At 40.6% G+C, this 22000-nt stretch overlaps 1 protein-coding gene across 1 annotated transcript in view; it reads left to right on the plus strand.

Annotated features, from left to right (window-relative positions):
* Nucleotides 1-22000, plus strand: part of LOC133539526 (collagen alpha-1(IX) chain-like) — a 68638-nt gene that overhangs the window by 35497 nt on the left and 11141 nt on the right. Inside the window, exons 5-28 of the mRNA XM_061881503.1 lie at nucleotides 1698-2094; nucleotides 2159-2239; nucleotides 5609-5626; nucleotides 5809-5898; nucleotides 7724-7759; nucleotides 13926-13997; nucleotides 14081-14125; nucleotides 14192-14227; nucleotides 14304-14327; nucleotides 14400-14453; nucleotides 15169-15240; nucleotides 15670-15708; nucleotides 15786-15842; nucleotides 16714-16767; nucleotides 16833-16886; nucleotides 16952-17005; nucleotides 17068-17121; nucleotides 19322-19375; nucleotides 19448-19501; nucleotides 19566-19619; nucleotides 19767-19820; nucleotides 19985-20029; nucleotides 20121-20174; nucleotides 20233-20286. Coding sequence (XP_061737487.1) covers nucleotides 1698-2094; nucleotides 2159-2239; nucleotides 5609-5626; nucleotides 5809-5898; nucleotides 7724-7759; nucleotides 13926-13997; nucleotides 14081-14125; nucleotides 14192-14227; nucleotides 14304-14327; nucleotides 14400-14453; nucleotides 15169-15240; nucleotides 15670-15708; nucleotides 15786-15842; nucleotides 16714-16767; nucleotides 16833-16886; nucleotides 16952-17005; nucleotides 17068-17121; nucleotides 19322-19375; nucleotides 19448-19501; nucleotides 19566-19619; nucleotides 19767-19820; nucleotides 19985-20029; nucleotides 20121-20174; nucleotides 20233-20286 — 1606 coding nt within the window. The remainder of the gene's footprint in view (nucleotides 1-1697; nucleotides 2095-2158; nucleotides 2240-5608; nucleotides 5627-5808; nucleotides 5899-7723; nucleotides 7760-13925; nucleotides 13998-14080; nucleotides 14126-14191; nucleotides 14228-14303; nucleotides 14328-14399; nucleotides 14454-15168; nucleotides 15241-15669; nucleotides 15709-15785; nucleotides 15843-16713; nucleotides 16768-16832; nucleotides 16887-16951; nucleotides 17006-17067; nucleotides 17122-19321; nucleotides 19376-19447; nucleotides 19502-19565; nucleotides 19620-19766; nucleotides 19821-19984; nucleotides 20030-20120; nucleotides 20175-20232; nucleotides 20287-22000) is intronic.

The raw sequence follows: 22000 nt of genomic DNA on the forward strand, positions 1-22000 counted from the left end.
AAGATGTGAATCTGAATTTTTTGCATTCACTGAAATTTCACGTTATTGGTGGGATTTAGTGTGTGCTGAAATATTGAATGTATTTTTATTTTTTTATTTTTGTGTAAACATTCCACAACATGATGACGTATCATATACTGACATCACCGTTTGGAATTTTCCCTCGCCTAAAAAATACTACAGCATTTTAGCAATTGAAAAAAGACACAAATAATTAGTAAGAATACTTTATGTACGTTTAGAAAAAGTATAAAATACAAGTGGAATAAAAAGTGTTGTACGTGTGTATGCTTGAACTACTTTACGTATCAGAACAATCAATTGGAAAAGTGAATCAAAATAAAACAAATACAAGTAAACAAATAGAGAAATTATACATTTCAACGTCCCATTGACGGCCTGCACGACATCAAAGCCTGGCTTTCAGCTAACTTCCTGAGTCTAAATGAAGACAAAACAGAAGTTATGTTGTTCGGTCCAAGTCGCTCTCCCTCCCCCAACGTTGACCTCGGCACTCTGACCCCGTATCTCAGCGACTGTGTCACAAACCTGGGGGTAAAGTTCGACTCAGATTTTAAATTCGAAAAACAAATCAGCAGCGTCGTTCAAAAAAGCTTTTATCAATTACGCCAAATAGCGAAAGTGAAACCGCTTCTGTCAGGACATGATCTCGAGAAATTAATTCCCGCCTTTATCTGGACTGGTTTAGACTACTGCAATGCCCTGTATGTAGACATTAGCCAGGCCTGCAGCTGGTGCAGAACTCTGCTGCTCGTCTGCTGACACAGACCCGCAGACGTGAGCACATCACCCCTATATTAGCGTCCCTTCACTGGCTCCCTGTGCGTTTTCCAATCAATTTCAAACTCCTTCTATTTGTTTTTAAATGTCTAAACAACCTGGCGCCAACATATCTCTCCGACCTCCTTCAGCCTTACTGCCCCACCCGATCCCTAAGATCAGCCGATCAGCTGCTACTGACGGTCCCTGACACAAGGCTGAAGCTTAGAGGTGACAGAGCTTTCCCAAGCTCTGGAACGACCTACCTCTGAGTGTTAGACAAGCCTCCTCTCTTCCTGTTTTTAAATTTCTCTTAAAAACATACTTTTATTCCTTGGCTTTTAACACTGAGTGATATCCATCGTGCAATGGCGCCCTATTATACACCTACTGTGAACCTGTTTTTATGTTTTATTTATTTATTTTTTTATCATGTTCTGTTTGTGTTGTGTTGTTTGCTCGGTCCTCGTATTATCTTTTAACCTTCCCATTGTACAGCACTTTGGCTACTCCTGTGGTAAATTTTAAACGTGCTTTATAAATAAATTAGATTTGATTTATAAAAGCATTTTAAATGGAAAAAAAGTAAATCCAAGTCTACAGTTTCCTTTGACTGATCTTTTAGTCCAGTCGCAAGTCAGGTGGGCAATAGAGGGCTTTGGGTTTGTTCTACATTTCCCACAATGCATTAGTGTTGTCCCACATTAGCACATCATTCGTACTCATTGTCAAGTGGGAGGAATGTTACCAGCTTACATTGAACTGTAGTGGCTGAAAAGAAGGGTGTAAAGTCAATGCACACAAAAGAACTTCCAAACTAAGAATCGGCACTTATAAGAGCCGTTCAAAATACTTGATGGTTTGGCAAAGATCACATGTGAGCTAACATGACTCCACCTAATTCTCTGATCCTTTAGGCTGAACTTTCCCCGTGGGTTCCCAGACGAGTACTCCTTCATGGTGACTTTCCGCATGATCAAGAACACCGTGACCAAGGTGTGGAACGTCTGGCAGATCGTGGACGAGAATGGCGGCAAACAAGCCGGCATGAGGCTGAACGGCGACCAGCAGGCCTTGGAGTACTTCCTGACGGGGCCCGACGGCAGCCTGCAGACCGTCACCTTCGCCGGCCTGTCCGTGCTCTTCAACACCAGGTGGCACAAGGTGATGATCGGCGTGGAGCGAGACATGGTCACGCTCTACGTGGACTGCCAGCCTGTGGACCAGAAGCCCATCAAGGGCAAAGGTGCCATCAACACGGAGGGAGACACTCTGATTGGACGGCTGGATGCTGATCCGGAAGCGTCCGTGGTGGTAAGCGGCGCAGACCGAGTGTGGAACTGGTGGCGAGTGTTTGGATAACCTGGTCTTTTGTCAGTTTGAGCTGCAGTGGATGCTGATTCACTGCGACCCCAAGAGAGCCCAGAGAGAGAGTTGCAACGAGCTGCCTGCCACCGAGGTACAGTGCGTGTCTGCTGCACGGTGAGACTGTTGCATGCTGGGTGGACAAGTCTATCTCTCACAGGGAGAAGATGGAACACACTTGCTTTATCTCACAATGTCGACATATTGTGCTCGCAGTGCAGACACAAAAAGTACACCAGAAATAAGCTAGCATGAACAAAAACATAAAAACGTAAACAACATTAAAAAGACACACAGCTGATTCAACCAGCTGCCATTTCAGTGGCGCTTCATACAGCTTAAAAATAAAACATTGAAAAACTAAAAACTTAGCAATACCAGCAGATTGTACAGCGTGCATGGACATCAAAAACACCATTTGTACCCCGACATACACAAGTGCCATCGTCTGCTGGGGTTCCAGAGACAGGAACAGGACCCAACAAAGCAACCAAGAGACACAACGCCATCGTAGGCTGCCCACTAGCTCTCAGCAAATATTCCTTTTGCATGGATCAACGAGAATTTATCCAGTAGACCTAAGTGTCCAATGAGTGAAGCTCGTCCATCCCGACGCTCTCTCCGCATCGCCTACGGTCTCTCCAAGCGGAGTCCGGTGTGGCAGGAAACCAGCAGCTGGTCAAAAAGGCTCCCCCGGAGTGAATCCAAAAGTTGACAAAAAGGCACAGAGAAGCAGCGCAAGCAAAAGACCATGAAAACAAGAAGGAAACATCGAGAACAAAAAGGAGGAAAGAGCTCCTGCAACCAGCAGCCGCGACAACCAGAGGCCGCTACAACCAGCAGTTGCTACAACCAGCAGTTGCTGCAGACAACCAGCAGTTGCTGCATACAAGTAGCAGTTGCTGCATACAAAGACAACATATTTGATGTTCAAACTCATAAACTTTTTTTTTTGTGTGCAAATAATCATTCAATTTAGAATTTGATGCCAGCAACACGTGACAAATAATTTGGGAAAGGTGGCAAAAAAAAACTGATAAAGTTGAGGATTGCTCATCAAACACTTATTTGGAACATCCCACAGGTGTGCAGGCTAATTGGGAACAGGTGGGTGCCATGATTGGCTATAAAAACAGCTTCCCAAAAAATGCTCAGTCTTTCACAAGAAAGGATGGGGCGAGGTACACCCCTTTGTCCACAACTGCGTGAGCAAATAGTCAAACAGTTTAAGAACAACCTTTCTCAAAGTGCAATTGCAAGAAATGTAGGGATTTCAACATCTACGCTCCATAATATCATCAAAAGGTTCAGAGAATCTGGAGAAATCACTCCACGTAAGCGGCATGGCCGGAAACCAACATTGAATGACCGTGACCTTCCATCCCTCGGACGGCACTGTATCAAAAACCGACATCAATCTCTAAAAGATATCACCACATGGGCTCAGGAACACTTCAGAAAACCACTGTCACTATATACAGTTGGTCGCTACATCTGTAAGTGCAAGTTAAAGCTCTACTATGCAAAGCCAAAGCCATTTATCAACAACATCCAGAAACGCCGCCGGCTTCTCTGGGCCCGAGATCATCTAAGATGGACTGATGCAAAGTGGAAAAGTGTTCTGTGGTCTCACGAGTCCACATTTGCAATTGTTTTTGGAAATATTCGACATCGTGTCATCCAGACCAAAGGGGAAGTGAACCATCCAGACTGTTATCGATGCAAAGTTGAAAAGCCAGCATGTGTGATGGTATGGGGGTGCATTAGTGTCCAAGGCATGGGTAACTTACACATCTGTGAAGACACCGTTAATGCTGAAAGGTACATACAGCTTTTGGAACAACATATGCTGCCATTTAAGCGCCGTCGTTTTCATGGACGCCCCTACTTATTTCAGCAAGACAATGCCAAACCACATTCAGCACGTGTTACAACAGCGTGGCTTCGTAAAAAAAGAGTGTGGGTACTTTCCTGGCCCGCCTGCAGTCCCGACCTTTCTCCAATGGAAAATGTGTGGCGCATTATGAAGCGTAAAATAGGACAGCGGAGATCCCGGACTGTTGAAGGACTGAAGCTCTACATAAAACAATAATGGGAAAGAATTCCACTTCGAAAGCTTCAACAATTAGTTTCCTCAGTTCCCAAACATTTATTGAGTGTTGTTAAAAGAAAAGGTGATGTAACACAGTGGTGAACATGCCCTTTCCCAACTACTTTGGCACGTGTTGCAGCCATGAAATTCTAAGTTAATTATTATTTGCAAAAAAAATAAATAAAGTTTATGAGTTTGTCCAAAGACATGCACCTGGGGATAGGCCACTCCCACGTCCAAAGACATGCACCTGGGGATAGGCCCCTCCCACCTCCAAAGACATGCACCTGGGGCTAGGCCCCTCCCACCTACAAAGACATGCACCTGGGGATAGGCCCCTCCCACCTCCAAAGACATGCACCTGGGGATAGGCCCCTCCCACCTCCAAAGACATGCGCCTGGGGATAGGTTGATTGGCAACACTAAATGGTCCCTAGTGTGTGAATGTTGTCTGTCTATCTGTGTTGGCCCTGCGATGAGGTGGCAACTTGTCCAGAGTGTCCCTGCCTTCCACCCGATTGTAGCTGAGATAGGCGCCAGCGCCCCTTGCGACCCCAAAGGGAATAAGCAGTGGGAAATAGATGGATGGATGGAGTTTGAACATCAAATATGTTGTCTTTGTAGCATATTCAACTGAATATGGGTTGAAGATGATTTGCAAATCATTGTATTCTGTTTATATTTACATCTAACACCATTTCCCAACTCATATGGAAACGGGGTTTGTATGACTCTAGCTGATATGGTATTAAAGTTGTAAAAAGGTACCAATAGTGTATAAAAGTGACATATTGTAACCTTATGGTAAAAGCCTTCATTTTCCATGATGGATTCTTTAGTAATAAAAAGCTATTTTTACAACAAGTTTTTGAACAGCATATCTGCCATGTTTGACAAATATTGCACTTCACCTTCCATCCGAGCATGCATGTTAGGAGCAAACAAGACCAGCGGTTGACTGAAGACAGCACATTGCTGGATGCTGCAGGCTAACATGCAAAGACTGGGAGTGTTAGCATGGAAGTGGGCTGTTAGCATGGGAGGGGGTGTTAGCATGGGAGTGGGCTGTTAGCATGGGAAGGGGTGCTAACATAGAAGTGGGCTGTTAGCATGGGAGTGGGCTATTAGCATGGGAATGGGCTGTTAGCATGAGTAGGCTGTTAGCATGGAAGTGGGCTGTTAGCATTGGAGTGGGCTGTTAGCATGGAAGTGGGCTGTTAGCATGGGGGTGTGTGTTAGCATGGGAGTGGGCTGTTAGCATGGGAGCGGGGTTGAAAGGACAGCATGACACCAACTCTCTCAGCAGGTGTGCTTGTGGTGACTACTTTCACTAACGCTGACATTGTGTTCTCATTTCTCTGACTCCTTCAGATGTATGCCAATGCTGAGGTATTTATCTCTTTACTTACTCTTTTTTAGCTAACAATGCGCTTGAATTGCTTTGTTGCCTCATTTGCTTAAGTTCGATATCAAAATCAAGTGCACTGGCTTTGCTTTGACAATAAATGTACTATATTGTCTCACATGGAAATGAACGTATTTCCCCTACTGACTGTGACTTTCTTTTGCAGCCTGACAAATCAGTCCAAGGGCCCCCCGGAGCCCCCGGCCCTGAGGGTCCTCGGGGCTTCGCAGGAGAAAACGGCAGAGATGGCAGAGATGTAAGCGTGTTAATTAACCTTGTGGATTGCCGCCAAAAAACTATGTTATTTCACAGCTGTGGTGTGTATGGGCCGTAGTGTTACTCAGTCGTAATACCCTTTTCCACCACTTGTGGCAGTAATGACATTATCAAACAAACAGAACAAGTCTGGAGCTAAAGTCATGGAAAAGGTTCTTAAGCGCAAAAATTATGACTAAAGTGGTGAAGCTGTATTTTCATTTACACTTGTATTTTATATATATATATATATATATATATATATATATATATATATATATATAGATATATATATATATATATATATATATATATATATATATTTATATTTATTTCGGCAATTACAATTGTTTATAAATCTACTTTTTGTCAGTTATTTGAGTCTCTTCTCATGCAGTATATTTGGTTAGTACCGTATTTCCTTGAATTGCCGCCTGCCTAGAATTACTGCCGGGTCAAACTCGTTTTGCCAAAATAATTAACACATGCTTAGCATTACCGCCGGCTCAGGATTAACGCTGGGTCAAACTCGTTTCGCAAAATATTATTTTTATTAGTGCATGTCTAGAATTTCCGCCGGGTCAAACTCGTCACGTCACAAGTGACACTTCACTTGTCATCATTTTCAAAATGGAGGAGGCTGATTTCAATCATTTGAAATCGCATAAAGGGAAGAAGATTAAGAGCTATTCAGTAGAATTTAAGGTCAAAGCTATTGAATATGCTAAAAAGAACAGTAAGCAGCTATGTTTTATTAATATACCGTAGCTGCGTGTGTCAAATATGAGTCATTAAATGACTCCCGCCTCCTGGTGGTAGAGGGCGCTAGTGATCCTTCTTGCGACTACTCGGCTGCAGAAGAAGTGACAACAAGCAGCAAGAGTGAGCAGCCATCGTTTAGTTTTTCCTCTCGCTTGCACTTTTAACATGGAGGATTACATATCTAAAATAAAACAGTTTTCTAAACTGGACTTTCAATCGAAGCAGGATTTAAGAATGGAAGATCTCCATCGAGACAGAGAGACTTTTAAAACTGAAGAAAGATAAGGAAGACTTCTATAAACAAGTTATTGATGCTTTTGATCAGAAGGACCTGCGCATGGACTTCATTTATAAGTAAAGGTAAGACCATAATAACGTTTTTTTTTATTAAATGTGCTTTTCATGATGTATCCTTACATCACACTCAAATTTATAAGCGGATGCTTTTGGTAAACGCCGGAGTGAGAAGAGGTTTTAAAATAATTAGCACCCCGGCGGCAATTCAAGGAAATACAATATTTATTTTTCTTCCCAGCTTGACCTAAGGCTAAGGTTTATTTGTTAAAGAAATAATAATAACCACAGGTTCTCATGTCATTTGACAAAGTTGATCCTGTTAAACTGTAAGTAGGTTACATATAATTATTGATTACAATTAAAATCAAGAGTAATATTACTAATTCAGTGTTAAAATTTGAGTGGGCTCTGTTTATTTAAGAAACAATTGTTATAGTTAATCATCATTAATTTCATGTCCTCAGAATTTACTAAAGCACTGCAAAATTGTATGTAGATTTCTATTATTTTTTACAAGTCCCTTATTTTGCAGTCTATTCAGCCTTGACATTAATCTTTGTGATGAACACTTGTTTACATATTATTTAATAAGGTTGTAAGTAGGTATAATAATTGACTATGATTAACATCAGGAGTAAGTCAGTGTTGAGTGGGCGTCTTTACTGGATAAATTGGGCCCTGAGGCCAAAACGCTCAAGAACCCCTATAAATCTAACCTATATTTCAAGTCTTATTCATTTCCATTGACTGTTTTATTTCCTCTGTAGGGTCTTCCGGGGTCTCCTGGCACCCCTGGTACTCCTGTAAGTATGAAATAAATAAACACAAAAATAGGCACGTCCTCCCCCCCTCTCAGCCCTAAACCTTGGTCGTTCGACGTGGGATCAGAATAGTCCCCCTCGGAAGGCTAAGCGGTGCATCAGTTGTTCAGCCATGCCAGCCTCAAGCGTGGTGATGGCGGCCTCTGACTATGATATATTGCAGTAATAGTCCATGAAACTCACCACAATGCCTGCTGGGAAAGTGCAGCACCGATTCAGGGAACTTGACTCTGACCCTGGTCCAATGAGAACAGAGTAGGCAGGGGGAGGAGGCTGTGGAAACCAAAAGGAGAAGAATGCAGATTGAATCATTATATATTTTATTGTGCAAAAGTTCATTCATGTCAGCAATTCAACTCCAAATGTGAAGCTAATATGTGATATAAATAATTAAGTTAAAGTGCCAATGATAGTCAAAAAACACACTAGGTGTGGTGAAATTACTCTCTGCTTTTGACCCATCACCCTTGATCACCCCCTGGGAGGTGAGGGGAGCAGTGAGCAGCTGCGGTGGCTGCGCCCAGGAATCATTTTTGGTGATTTAACCCCCAATTCCAAGCCTTGATGTTTGAACTCACAACCTACCCATCTCAGGGCGGACACTCTAACCCAGGGGTAAGGAACCTATGGCTCTAGAGCCAGATGTGGCTCTTTTGATGACTGCATCTGGCTCTCAGATAAATCTTAGCTGACATTGCTTAACACGATAAGTAATGAATAATTCCGCTGATAATCACAGTGTTTAAAATAACGTTGAAAAGATATGACATTCTCATGTATTTTAATCCAACCATTCATTTTCTATCCAAGAAGTCGCATTAATGGTAAGAAGTATTATATTTATTATTGGTTAGCTTTAGAATAAGTGAATTATATTGTGAAGTGAATTATATTTATATAGCGCTTTTTCTCTAGTGACTCAAAGCGCTTTACATAGTGAAACCCAATATCTAAGTTACATTTAAAGCAGTGTGGGTGGCACTGGGAACAGGTGGGTAAAGTGTCTTGCCCAAGGACACAACGGCAGTGACTCGGATGGCGGAAGCGGGGGTTGAACCTGGAACCCTAAAGTTGCTGGCACGGCCACTCTACCATCCGAGATGTACTGCTCCAATAACGTTATTAAAAAGAATAAGAGACTTATTATTCTCTAAAAATGTTGGTCTTACTTTAAAATGCACGCATTTAATTGTATTCCGTGTTAAAAAATATTATATGGCTCTCACGGAAATATTTGGCTTTTAAAATATTTGGCTTTCATGGCTCTCTCGACCAAAAAGGTTCCCGACCCCTGCTCTAACCACTAGGCCACTGAGATAATGACGTGCAAAGTGAGACATGTCAAGTGTTTAATATTGTGATGATCATGGCTTACAGTTTTTGAAATGTTCTGAGATTCTCATAAGCTGTAAGCAATAATCCTCAAAACGGTATCAGAAGAAGTCTTGTAATATGGTGACTTGCATGTTATATCATATATTACTTTCACTTCTACATTTAATTGCTGGAATAGACAAACTTTGCACAAGATTAATTTTTTTGAGTTTCACCTGAATATTTGGAAAATCTTTCAGCGTGGACTTCACGTTTGAGTAATTCTAATAACAGCGTGGACCAGAAAGGATTTACAGGGTGTTGGACGTAGGCAGGATGGCAACATAGTTGGATTCCACTAGAAAGGATCTTGGATTAGCTTGAGTGATCCACTAAAGGTTTGCCTTCAGTAAATCACGTGCAAAGACGTCTACTAAGCTGGTGAACAGACGATGGTTTCTCTTCAATGAGCAAAATAGCGAGCGCTATCCTTGTCTTCTTGTACATGCAGATCACTAATGAGATGCACATTTCATCGTTTAGCACTCACATTGTGATTATTCACACCTGAAAGTGTTTTGCGTCTATATTTAGCACGTTTGAAATGTGCGAAGTTCTGCATAAACGAGGAGGAGGAGATCTTTGCAATAAGACATACGATGGAGAGAATCTTCCATGCTGGTGTCGGCAATCTTTTCTCTCAGAAATAAAACAATTTAGACACACCTGTCCAGCAGTTCCACCTTTGTGCTGGTGAATGACCTTTCAAAGGAACTGCTCTTTTTTGACTATCATCCACAATGCTTATGTAAGACGAGCATGTATTCTTTCTTTTTTTATACATTCTAAACATTAAATGAATGTGATCAAAAGTCAGCTAACAATGGACCAATGAGACTCGCTCTACTCCGCCTATAAAGCACTCTAAAAACCTCCATTAAGGTTATATATACATGATGTAAGTATATAAGTCATGTAGTAACATTCATAATAACATGTAATATATACATGATGTAAGTATATATGTAGTATCTAGTAACATTCATAATAACATGTAATATATACATGATGTAAGTATATATGTCACGTAGTAACATTCATAATAACATGTAATATATACATGATGTAAGGATATATGCAGTATCTAGTAACATTCATAATAACATGTAATATATACATGATGTAAGTATATATGTAATGTAGTAAGATTCATAACATGTAATATATACGTGATGTAAGTATATATGTCATGTTAACATTCATAATATGTAATATATACATGATGTAAGTATATATGTAGTATCTAGTAACATTCATAATAACATGTAATATATACATGATGTAAGTATATATGTCATGTAGTAACATTCATAATAATATGTAATATATACATGATGTAAGTATATATGTCACGTAGTAACATTCATAATAACATGTAATATATACATGATGTAAGGATATATGTAGTATCTAGTAACATTCATAATAACATGTAATATATACATGATGTAAGTATATATGTAATGTAGTAACATTCATAACATGTAATATATACGTGATGTAAGTATATATGTCATGTTAACATTCATATGTAATATATACATGATGTAAGTATATATGTAGTATCTAGTAACATTCATAATAACATGTAATATATACATGATGTAAGTATATATGTAATGTAGTAACATTCATAATATGTAATATATACATGATGTAAGTATATATGTAGTATCTAGTAACATTCATAATATGTAATATATACATGATGTAAGTATATATGTCATGTAGTTACATTCATAATATGTAATATATACATGATGTAAGTATATATGTAGTATCTAGTAACATTCATAATAACATGTAATATATACATGATGTAAGTATATATGTGACGTAGTAACATTCATAATAACATGTAATATATACATGATGTAAGTATATATGTAGTATCTAGTAACATTCATAATAACATGTAATATATACATGATGTAAGTATATATGTAGTATCTAGTAACATTCATAATAACATGTAATATATACATGATGTAAGTATATATGTAATGTGGTAACATTCATAATAACATGTGATATATACATGATTTAAGTATATATGTCATGTAGTAACATTCATAATAACATGTAATATTTACATATTTTGCTCATTTTAAGCATAGAGCGCCGCACTCATTTAAAAAACTCATCACTAATTAGTGCAGAAGTCTCTAGTATCCTATTGTGCCGTAACGTGTGTTTATATGTGCTTACTGTTACGTGTGTTTATATGTGCTTACAGTTAAGTAACGTGTGTTTATATGTGCTTACAGTTAAGTAACGTGTGTTTATATGTGCTTACTGTTACGTGTGTTTATATGTGCTTACTGTTACGTGTGTTTATATGTGCTTACTGTTACGTGTGTTTATATGTGCTTACAGTTAAGTAACGTGTGTTTATATGTGCTTACTGTTACGTGTGTTTATATGTGCTTACAGTTAAGTAACGTGTGTTTATATGTACTTACAGCTAAGTAACGTGTGTTTATATGTGCTTACTGTTACGTGTGTTTATATGTGCTTACTGTTACGTGTGTTTATATGTGCTTACAGTTAAGTAACGTGTGTTTATATGTACTTACAGTTAAGTAACGTGTGTTTATATGTACTTGTTAAGTAACGTGTGTTTATATGTACTTACTGTTAAGTAACGTGTGTTTATATGTGCTTACAGTTAAGTAACGTGTGTTTATATGTACTTACAGTTAAGTAACGTGTGTTTATATGTACTTGTTAAGTAACGTGTGTTTATATGTACTTACTGTTAAGTAACGTGTGTTTATATGTGCTTACAGTTAAGTAACGTGTGTTTATATGTACTTACAGTTAAGTAACGTGTGTTTATATGTACTTGTTAAGTAACGTGTGTTTATATGTACTTACTGTTAAGTAACGTGTGTTTATATGTGCTTACTGTTACGTGTGTTTATATGTGCTTACAGTTAAGTAACGTGTGTTTATATGTGCTTACTGTTACGTGTGTTTATATGTGCTTACAGTTAAGTAACGTGTGTTTATATGTACTTACAGTTAAGTAACGTGTGTTTATATGTGCTTACTGTTACGTGTGTTTATATGTGCTTACAGTTAAGTAACGTGTGTTTATATGTACTTACAGTTAAGTAACGTGTGTTTATATGTGCTTAACATTTATGTAAGATTTGTTTATATGTGCTTAGTTACGTAACGTGTGTTTTTATGTGCTTACAGTTATGTAATATGTGTTTATATGTGCTTAACATTTATGTAACATTTGTTTATATGTGCTTACAGTTAATTAACGTGTGTTTATATGTGCTTACAGTTATGTAACGTGTGTTTATATGTGCTTACAGTTATAATTTTTACATGTGCTAACAGTTATGTAACACATGTTTATATGTGCTTAAAGTTACGTAACGTGTGTTTATATGTGCTTACAGTTATGCAACGTGTTTAAATGTGCTAACAGTAACGTAATGTGTGTCTATATGTGGTTATAGTTATGTAGCATGTGTTTATATGTGCTTAGTTACGCAAGGTTTTTTCTGGTCTCAAACTGTGCAATGACAATAAAGGTATTCTATTCTTTCCAGACTATGTATTATAAACATAACTCCTATATATGAGACTTTATTGTTTACAGCTGGATCACTGGAGCACACCGCTGCAGTTGCTGGTGCAAAAACAATGGCCATGTTGATTCCTGGAGCACACTTTTGGTGTGCTAAAAATAGGTTCTCTTGTCTCTTGCAAAGATAGCAGGAAATGAGTGTCTCCATGGTGACAGTGGTCGTACACACAAAATCCTATTGAAATATGGCAGTGTGCACCACTTTTGTACTTGTTATTAATTGTACACAGAGTCTTAGTAGAGCACCACAACATGCTCACTAACTGTGCACACAGTTGTACACACTACTGAGTACTTATTTGGCCCTAAATGTACAGTATTGCCATACCAACTAATAGGGGTGTGAATCTTCCGACATGTAACCATTTGATGCGATTCTGGTTCTTGGGGTGATGATTCCATTCAGAATTGATTCTCGAAATGTATAATTTTTGCATAATTATTATGATGAACATTTTTTAAAACAGGTTAGGTTAGAAAAGCTCCTTCTGGTTGCGTGGAGATGGCCTAATAAAAAATATATATACTGAGATATGTTTATATATATATATTTTTTTTTTAAATATTTTTTTCATTTATTAATTGATTTTGGAATCGGGATGAATAAATCTTGATTCATATATGAGACAATGTTTTTTCTAGCATTGCTTCTATCTATTCCTGTGGTACTATAAAGTCACCAATTCATAATTTTCCAAAAGCGATTTTATTTTGATAAAAATCTGTTTTCAAAAAGATATTTTTAGCCATTTCCATTTAACCAAGTACAGCTTTTCTAACCTGGAACTTGTTTTGAAAAAGTTTCATTACAATTATTGTACCAAATAATACATGGCGGCAACTGGTTTGAATAGAGATTCTTGTTGAATCAAGGAATCTATTCTGAATCGAATTGACACCCCAGGAATCAGGATTGGATGAAATGGTTAAGATTGGCACTCCTAATTTAAACATGGCAAAGCCTTGCATTGACATTTGATCCAAAATGAGAATAAAGAAGAAGTTGGAGCCCTCAGACCAAAGGTGTCTCCAAAGAACAATTGCTTTAAAGAGCCTGCAATAGAAACTACTCATCTCTCTTGCCTTCAAGCAGCAGCGAATTGACAAGGATTGATGTTGGCTGTCTCTACCTTTGCCAGGAAGATAAATCTGTTGTCTGCTTGTCAGGGCAGCAAAGGCGAGCAGGGGGAAATTGGACTTCCTGGGCATCGAGGTCTACCAGGTCTTCCAGGATCTGCTGTAAGCAACAGCCTTTATTACAATCTGCTCTTAATGACCATCTAATGCAACATGTGGACTTCACCAGTCTTTGTGCTCTGCAGGGTTCTCCTGGTCTCATGGGTCCAAGAGGAGCAGTGGGCGAGAGAGTAAGACACTTGGATTATTGACAAAGTCGTGTTGTAGGCACTAACCTGTCTGCCTTATGCTCTTAGGGACTTCCTGGTTTCCCTGGGCCTGCGGGTCCTCAAGTGAGTGGACAACTTTCTTTGAGAGCAGCACGAGAAGTTGAGTGACTCAAAGATCTTTAATGTTGTGTCTTGACAGGGTCCAGCGAGTGAAGGACCTGCTGTACGTGTCCCCGCTGCACTGTTGGAGCTTCTTAACGCCGTCTGGGGCTGACACTGCGTCTCTTTCCTACAGGGACCACCAGGGAAACCAGGGATCCCAGGAGATGAAGGAAACATCGGACCTGAGGTGATATTTGAAATGAAAAATCACCATTTTAGATACTAGTCATTGATATTCTTGACGCTGCGATACTTGGGAAATATAAACATTATCATATCACAGATATGATCGACAGGCGGATCGGTGCGGCGTCTTCAGTAATGCGAACACTGTATCGATCCGTTGTGGTGAAGAAGGAGCTGAGCCGGAAGGCAAAGCTCTCAATTTACCGGTCGATCTACGTTCCCATCCTCACCTATGGTCATGAGCTTTGGGTCATGACCGAAAGGACAAGATCACGGGTACAAGCGGCCCAAATGAGTTTGGGTCTCTCCCTTAGAGATAGGGTGAGAAGCTCTGCCATCCAGGAGGAACTCAAAGTAAAGCCGCTGCTCCTCCAGATGGAGAGGACAAAGATGAGGTGGTTCAGGCATCTGGTCAGGATGCCACCCGAATGCCTCCCTAGGGAGTTGTTTCGGGCACGTCCGACCGGTAGGAGGCCACGGGGAAGACCCAGGACACGTTGGGAAGACTATGTCTCCTTGCTGGCCTGGGAACGCCTCGGGATCCCCCGGGAGGAGCTGGGCGAAGTGGCTGGGAAGAGGACAGTCTGGGCTTCCCTGTTTAGGCTGCTGCCCCCCGCCACCCAACCTCGGATAAGCGGAAGAAGATGGATGGATCATATCACAGAAGTATTGTATCCTGAGGGACTGTGCGGCTCAAACTTGTCTGGCATTTACAGGGCTCACCTGGACCCAGAGGAGAGAATGGAAACCCAGGACCTCCTGGGCCTCCTGGTCCTCCGGGTCCACTGGTAAGAAGATCCAGATCAAACCTTTTTGGGAGTGTTCAGCTGTAAGTAGTACCGTACTGACCCAAATGCAAGATGCTAGTGTCACCTTTTATATTCCGGAGATGAAAACATGCAAACCAGCACTTCTGCATTGAGTGAGTCTGAGCTTTTCTTGCGACCACTCACCAGTGAACAGACTTGTTTACCGATAAGTACCACCAAACAACACCTGGCAGCTGTTATTGCAGTGATATCTTAAACAAAGATGAGTTGTCTTATATTCGGGTCAATACACAAAGGGCCTTTTCTTGTGGAATGACTGCTTCATTGAAGCTTATAACCTCGGTTGCTGATGCTTCCGGCTTCTCTTTGCCATCTGAATCTCTTTCTGGTGTGGGATCTGCGTAGCAAAAACATCTGAAGCTCCTGTGGATGTGACTGTGTTTGTAGGGGCCGCCTGGTGCCGCTGGTGAGGGGAGTGGGGAAGCTGTGAGTGTTGTTCTGCATGCATGGCTGTGACGTCTGCTGTATTTATTACACTATGTATGTTCAATACATATTTCTAGTGTCCCGCAGCCTGCCCTGCAGGACCTCAAGGCCTCGCTGGACTACCAGGCATGAAGGTGAGCTCCTAATTGAGCAATAAAATGCAGACCCCCCCAGGAATTGGAATTGTTGTGACCGCACCAAAAGCTGGGTTGCAATCACGTGACCTCGAGTCCCACGAGGCTGCTGTTTATTTACCTGAATCAGTGCAGATTTGGGAGTATTTTGAAAGGTTTGAAGGCAAATATATAACCGGTAATGGAAACAATATTTCAAATGGGATGGAGTGGACTTTTACACTCTTAAGAATTGTATCTATCTATGTAACATGTATTCTTCCAGGGTAAAACAATTAAGAACATATTTTCATTTGCAATGCTGACCGGGCAAATAAGCAGTATTTAAATGTTTGAGATGTTGATGTGTGATGATAGTCTCTCATCTACAAACAAACATTATCGCTATAGATCACTCTCAACAGTTGACAAATGCTCTTAACGCGTTTAAGATGGAAGTTTAAAACATACACAAATAATGCCTGCAACGTGCGGACAATAAGAAAGTCTTTGGTGGTGTTTCTTTTTACAATTTAAATGATTACTATTATTAGTTATAATGAATGAAAACAGTCCAGTAATTTGACAATGCGGTCTGAGTATGTGCTTGTACTGCCATCTCGTGTCTACTTTTAGGGCTGTTGTATAAAAGGAGTAAAACATCAATCAAGTATTTTTTTTTTACAGTTTTTGATGATATCTTGTACTTTGAGGTTACAAGGAACACTTAAAACGATGACAAATTCATGTAATCTCAAGGTGATTCAATGTTTCAAAACTTTGAAACTTTTGCTGTAATTTTTGGAAAAACTTTCTGCAAATGGAGACATTTGAGGTGGCAAAATCTTGGAAGGTGCGTAAAATCTGAACTGACTATGGATTGTTGTCTCAGGGACACACAGGTTTGGCAGGTGACAATGGGAAAGACGGCACACCTGGAGAAAAGGTAAAAATCAAGTGGTGAAACAAATTTGGAATGTGTTCATGTGACTTGTTGAATGCTCTCCACAGGGAGAGAGTGGACCTCAGGGTCCTCAGGGTCTGCCAGGTCGCATGGGAGATGACGTAGGCTATTTTGCTATCCTCACAATGTGTAGATATGATCTATAACCACCAAATATGTCTTTCAGGGCCAACGAGGGCCTATTGGATTTCCTGGTACACCAGGAGAAAAAGGAGACATCGTAAGTTCTTATCTAGTCTGCTTGCCTTTACAAAGTTAAAGGTGGTGTTCCATGTGTCCTAGGGTCCTCCTGGTTTCAATGGCAACCCAGGACCCACAGGCCCACCTGGAGCTCCAGTAAGCAGCTTTTTATGAGCAAAGAAATCAAGTCTGGCCTTCAGTCCATCACAACTACAAACCTCGTTTCCATCTGAGTTGGGAAAATGTGTTATATGTAAATATAAACAGAATACAATGATTTGCAAATCCTTTTCAAGCCATATTCAGTTGAATATGCTTCAAAGACAACATATTTGATGTTCAAACTCAAACATTTTTTTTTGCAAATAATCATTAACTTTAGAATTTGATGCCAGCAACACGTGACAAAAAAGTTGGGAAAGGTGGCAATAAAAACCGATAAAGTTGAGGAATGCTCATCAAACACTTATTTGGAACATCCCACAGGTGTGCAGGCTAATTGGGAACAGGTGGGTGCCATGATTGGCTATAAAAACAGCTTCCCAAAAAATGCTCAGTCTTTCACAAGAAAGGATGGGGCGAGGTACACCCCTTTGTCCACAACTGCGTGAGCAAATAGTCAAACAGTTTAAGAACAACCTTTCTCAAAGTGCAATTGCAAGAAATTTAGGGATTTCAACATCTACGCTCCATAATATCATCAAAAGGTTCAGAGAATCTGAAGAAATCACTCCACGTAAGCGGCAAGGCCGGAAACCAACATTGAATGACCGTGACCTTCCATCCCTCAGACGGCACTGTATCAAAAACCGACATCAATCTCTAAAGGATATCACCACATGGGCTCAGGAACACTTCAGAAAACCACTGTCACTAAATACAGTTGGTCGCTACATCTGTAAGTGCAAGTTAAAGCTCTACTATACAAAGCGAAAGCCATTTATCAACAACATCCAGAAACGCCGCCGGCTTCTATGGGCCCGTGATCATCTAAGATGGACTGATGCAAAGTGGAAAAGTGTTCTGTGGTCTGATGAGTCCACATTTCAAATTGTTTTTGGAAATATTCGACATCGTGTCATCCAGACCACAGGGGAAGCGAACCATTCAGACTATTATCGATGCAAAGTTGAAAAGCCAGCATGTGTGATGGTATGGGGGTGCATTAATGCCCAAGGCATGGGTAACTTACACATCTGTGAAGGCACCATTTATTCTGAAAGGTACATACGGGTTTTGGAGCAACATACGCTGCCATCTAAGCGCCGTCTTTTTCATGGACGCCCCTGCTTATTTCAGCAAGACAATGCCAAGCCACATTCAGCACGTGTTACAACAGCGTGGCTTCGTAAAAAAAGAGTGCGGGTACTTTCCTGCCCCGCCGGCAGTCCAGACCTGTCTCCCATGGAAAATGTGTGGCGCATTATGAAGCGTACAGTAAAATACAACAGCGGAGACCCCAGACTGTTGAAGGACTGAAGCGCTACATAAAACAAGAATGGGAAAGAATTTCACTTTCCAAGCTTCAACAATTAGTTTCCTCAGTTCCCAAACGTTTATTGAGTGTTGTTAAACGAAAAGGTGATATAACGCAGTGGTGAACATGCCCTTTCCCAACTACTTTGGCACGTGTTGCAGCCATGAAATTCTAAGTTAACTATTATTTGCAAAAAAAAAAAAAGTTTATGAGTTTGAACATCAAATATCTTGTCTTTGTAGCATATTCAATTGAATATGGGTTAAATGATAAATAAATAAATGGGTTGTACTTGTATAGCGCTTTTCTACCTTCAAAGTACTCAAAGCGCTTTGACACTACTTCCACATTTACCCATTCACACACACATTCACACACTGATGGAGGGAGCTGCCATGCAAGGCGCCAACCAGCACCCATCAGGAACAAGGGTGAAGTGTCTTGCTCAGGACACAACGGACGTGACGAGGTTGGTACTAGGTGGGATTTGAACCAGGGACGCTCGGGTTGCGCACGGCCACTCTCCCACTGCGCCACGCCGTCCCGGGTTGAAAAGGATTCGCAAATAATTGTATTCCGTTTATATTTACATCTAACACAATTTCCCAACTCATATGGAAACGGGGTTGGTAGACTGTTTGGTTTGTCGTGGACCAAGTTTGGCCTCTGATTCAGGTAGAGGTCATCAGTTCATGATCATAGACTTAGATTGGTCCGATAGATTCCGCCTGAGTGATGAAGCCTAATTAGATGAGAGGCCCACGTCATTCAAGACAACCAAACAGTTTAGTCGCATTGGACTGAAGGTCCTGAGTGTACCAGAAGCTGAATAAATGAGAAGATCCATAGAAATGTTTCCAAGTGACTATGTGTCACCAGGGTGTGGAGGGACTGCGCGGCCGGCAAGGTTTGGAGGGACCAAAAGGTGATGAAGTGAGTATTCCACTTGTAGGACATTCTAAACAATGGGCATGTATGAAGTATTGATTGATTGATGATCACTAGGGAGCAGCCGGTTCTCAAGGAGCCGCCGGTCCTCAAGGAGAAAAGGGAGAAGTTGTAAGTATTGGATGGTTTCTAATTTCTGCCAAAACATCTTTGATGTGTTTGTGTTTGATGACAGGGAGACGCAGGCAAAGATGGCATGGACGGCATTCCTGGGGAGGATGGTGCCAAGGTCACACAATCATACAAGTTATTATATTAGTATTACTAGTGATACTATTAACTAATATTACCAGTCAATCATTATTTGTCACCCAAATATGAAGTGATGTAGTGACGCCTGAGAACACAGTAAACATTCTGTCGCATCACTCAACAGGGAGAGCCTGGTACGGTCGGAGCTGTCGGTGTGCGGGGGATTGTGGGTATTCCTGTAAGTCAACTTCATGTTTATGGCCAGAAAATGAAACTTTTACACTATTTACTGTATGCCAGGAAACAGCATTGAATTAGAGCAGCTTTATAAATGTTGACTTTTTCCTGCACATAATCTGCATACATATTTCCAAATATATAAAGTATGTGTTTTGGCTACAGGGGCTTCCCGGCAAGCAGGGAGTGGTAGGACCTCCTGGTGAAAAGGTAGCATTTGAATGAAAAATGTATTTCTCCTAAAGCTGCATGACCAAAATAATTCTTTAAACTCATGATATATTTGATCCATATCATCTAGGGTGACATTGGTGCTGAGGGGGCAGTTGGACCAATTGGGCTTCCGGGCAAAACTGTAAGGTAGTTTGTTTATTCATGTATAAACATCAACTAGAAGTCTGTCTTTTAAACAGGGGGAGGCTGGCACACCTGGAGAAGATGGACTAGCAGGAGATAAAGGTTCAACAGTATGTACCAACTCATTACCATATTGATCCAAATATTATTAGGTATTATTTAAATTTCATGTGTTTAGGGTCTAGAGATTATACAGGACGTCCCCTCAGTCTAACATACCACTTCCATTTCATACGATGGTCGTACAAAATCAAATTTTAGTGTGAGTGCTAACTTACACCTAAATCAATCAATCAATCGTTTACTTATATAGCCCTAAATCACTAGTGTCTCAAAGGGCTGCACAAACCACTACGACATCCTCGGTAGGCCCACATAAGGGCAAGGAAAACTCACACCCAGTGGGACATGGGTGACAATGATGACTATGAGAACCTTGGAGAGGAGGAAAGCAATGGATGTTGAGCGGGTCTAACATGATACTGTGAAAGTTCAATCCATAATGGATCAAACACAGTCGCAAGAGTCAAGTCCAAAGCGGATCCAACACAGCAGCGAGAGTCCCGTTCACAGCGGAGCCAGCAGGAAACCATCCCAAGCGGAGGCGGATCAGCAGCGCAGAGATGTCCCCAGCCGATACACAGGCGAGCAGTACATGGCCACCGGATCGGACCGGACCCCCTCCACAAGGGAGAGTGGGACATAGGAGAAAAAGAAAAGAAACGGCAGATCAACTGGTCTAAAAAGGGAGTCTATTTAAAGGCTAGAGTATACAAATGAGTTTTAAGGTGAGACTTAAATGCTTCTACTGAGGTGGCATCTCGAACGTTTACCGGGAGGGCATTCCAGAGTACTGGAGCCCGAAATGAAAACGCTCTATAGCCCGCAGACTTTTTTTGGGCTTTGGGAATCACTAATAAGGCAGATTTCTTGCTGGGACATATGGTACAATACAATCTGCAAGATAGGATGGAGCTAGACCGTGTAGTATTTTATACGCAAGTAGTAAAACCTTAAAGTCACATCTTAAGTGCACAGGAAGCCAGTGCAGGTGAGCCAGTATAGGTATATATGTATATAAAGGTATATACGGTATAGGTATATATGTATGTATATATGTATATAAAGGTATATACAGTATAGGTATATATATATATAATATAGGTTTTTTAAACATAAGATCATTGTCTCCTAAAACGTTGTTAGTTAATGATATTATCAGAGACAACAATCTTAACGTCATCGGTCTCAGCGAAACCTGGCTTAAACCAAACGACTTTTTTGCGCTAAATGAGGCATGTCCTCCTAACTTTACACATGCGCATATTGCCCGTCCGCTCAAAAGGGGTGGGGGGGGTCGCACTAATATACAACGAAAACTTTAACCTTAGTCCTAACATAAATAATAAATATAAATCGTTTGAGGTGCTTACTATGAGGTCTGTCACACCGCTGCCTCTACACCTGGCTGTTATCTACCGCCCCCCAGGGCCCTATTCGGACTTTATTAATGAATTCTCAGAGTTCGTTGCTGATCTAGTGACACACGCCGATAATATAATCATAATGGGGGACTTTAATATCCATATGAATACCCCATCGGACCCACCGTGCGTAGCGCTCCAGACTGTAATTGATAGCTGTGGTCTCACACAAATAATAAATGAACCCACGCATCGCAACGGTAATACGATAGACCTAGTGCTTGTCAGGGGCATCACCGTTTCCAAAGTTACGATACTCCCGTATACTAAAGTATTGTCCGATCATTACCTTATAAAATTCGAGGTTCAGACGCATGTTCGTCAAACTAATAATAATAAT

The sequence above is a fragment of the Nerophis ophidion genome, linkage group LG21, assembly GCF_033978795.1.
Source record: "Nerophis ophidion isolate RoL-2023_Sa linkage group LG21, RoL_Noph_v1.0, whole genome shotgun sequence".
Taxonomy (NCBI): Eukaryota; Metazoa; Chordata; class Actinopteri; order Syngnathiformes; family Syngnathidae; genus Nerophis; species Nerophis ophidion.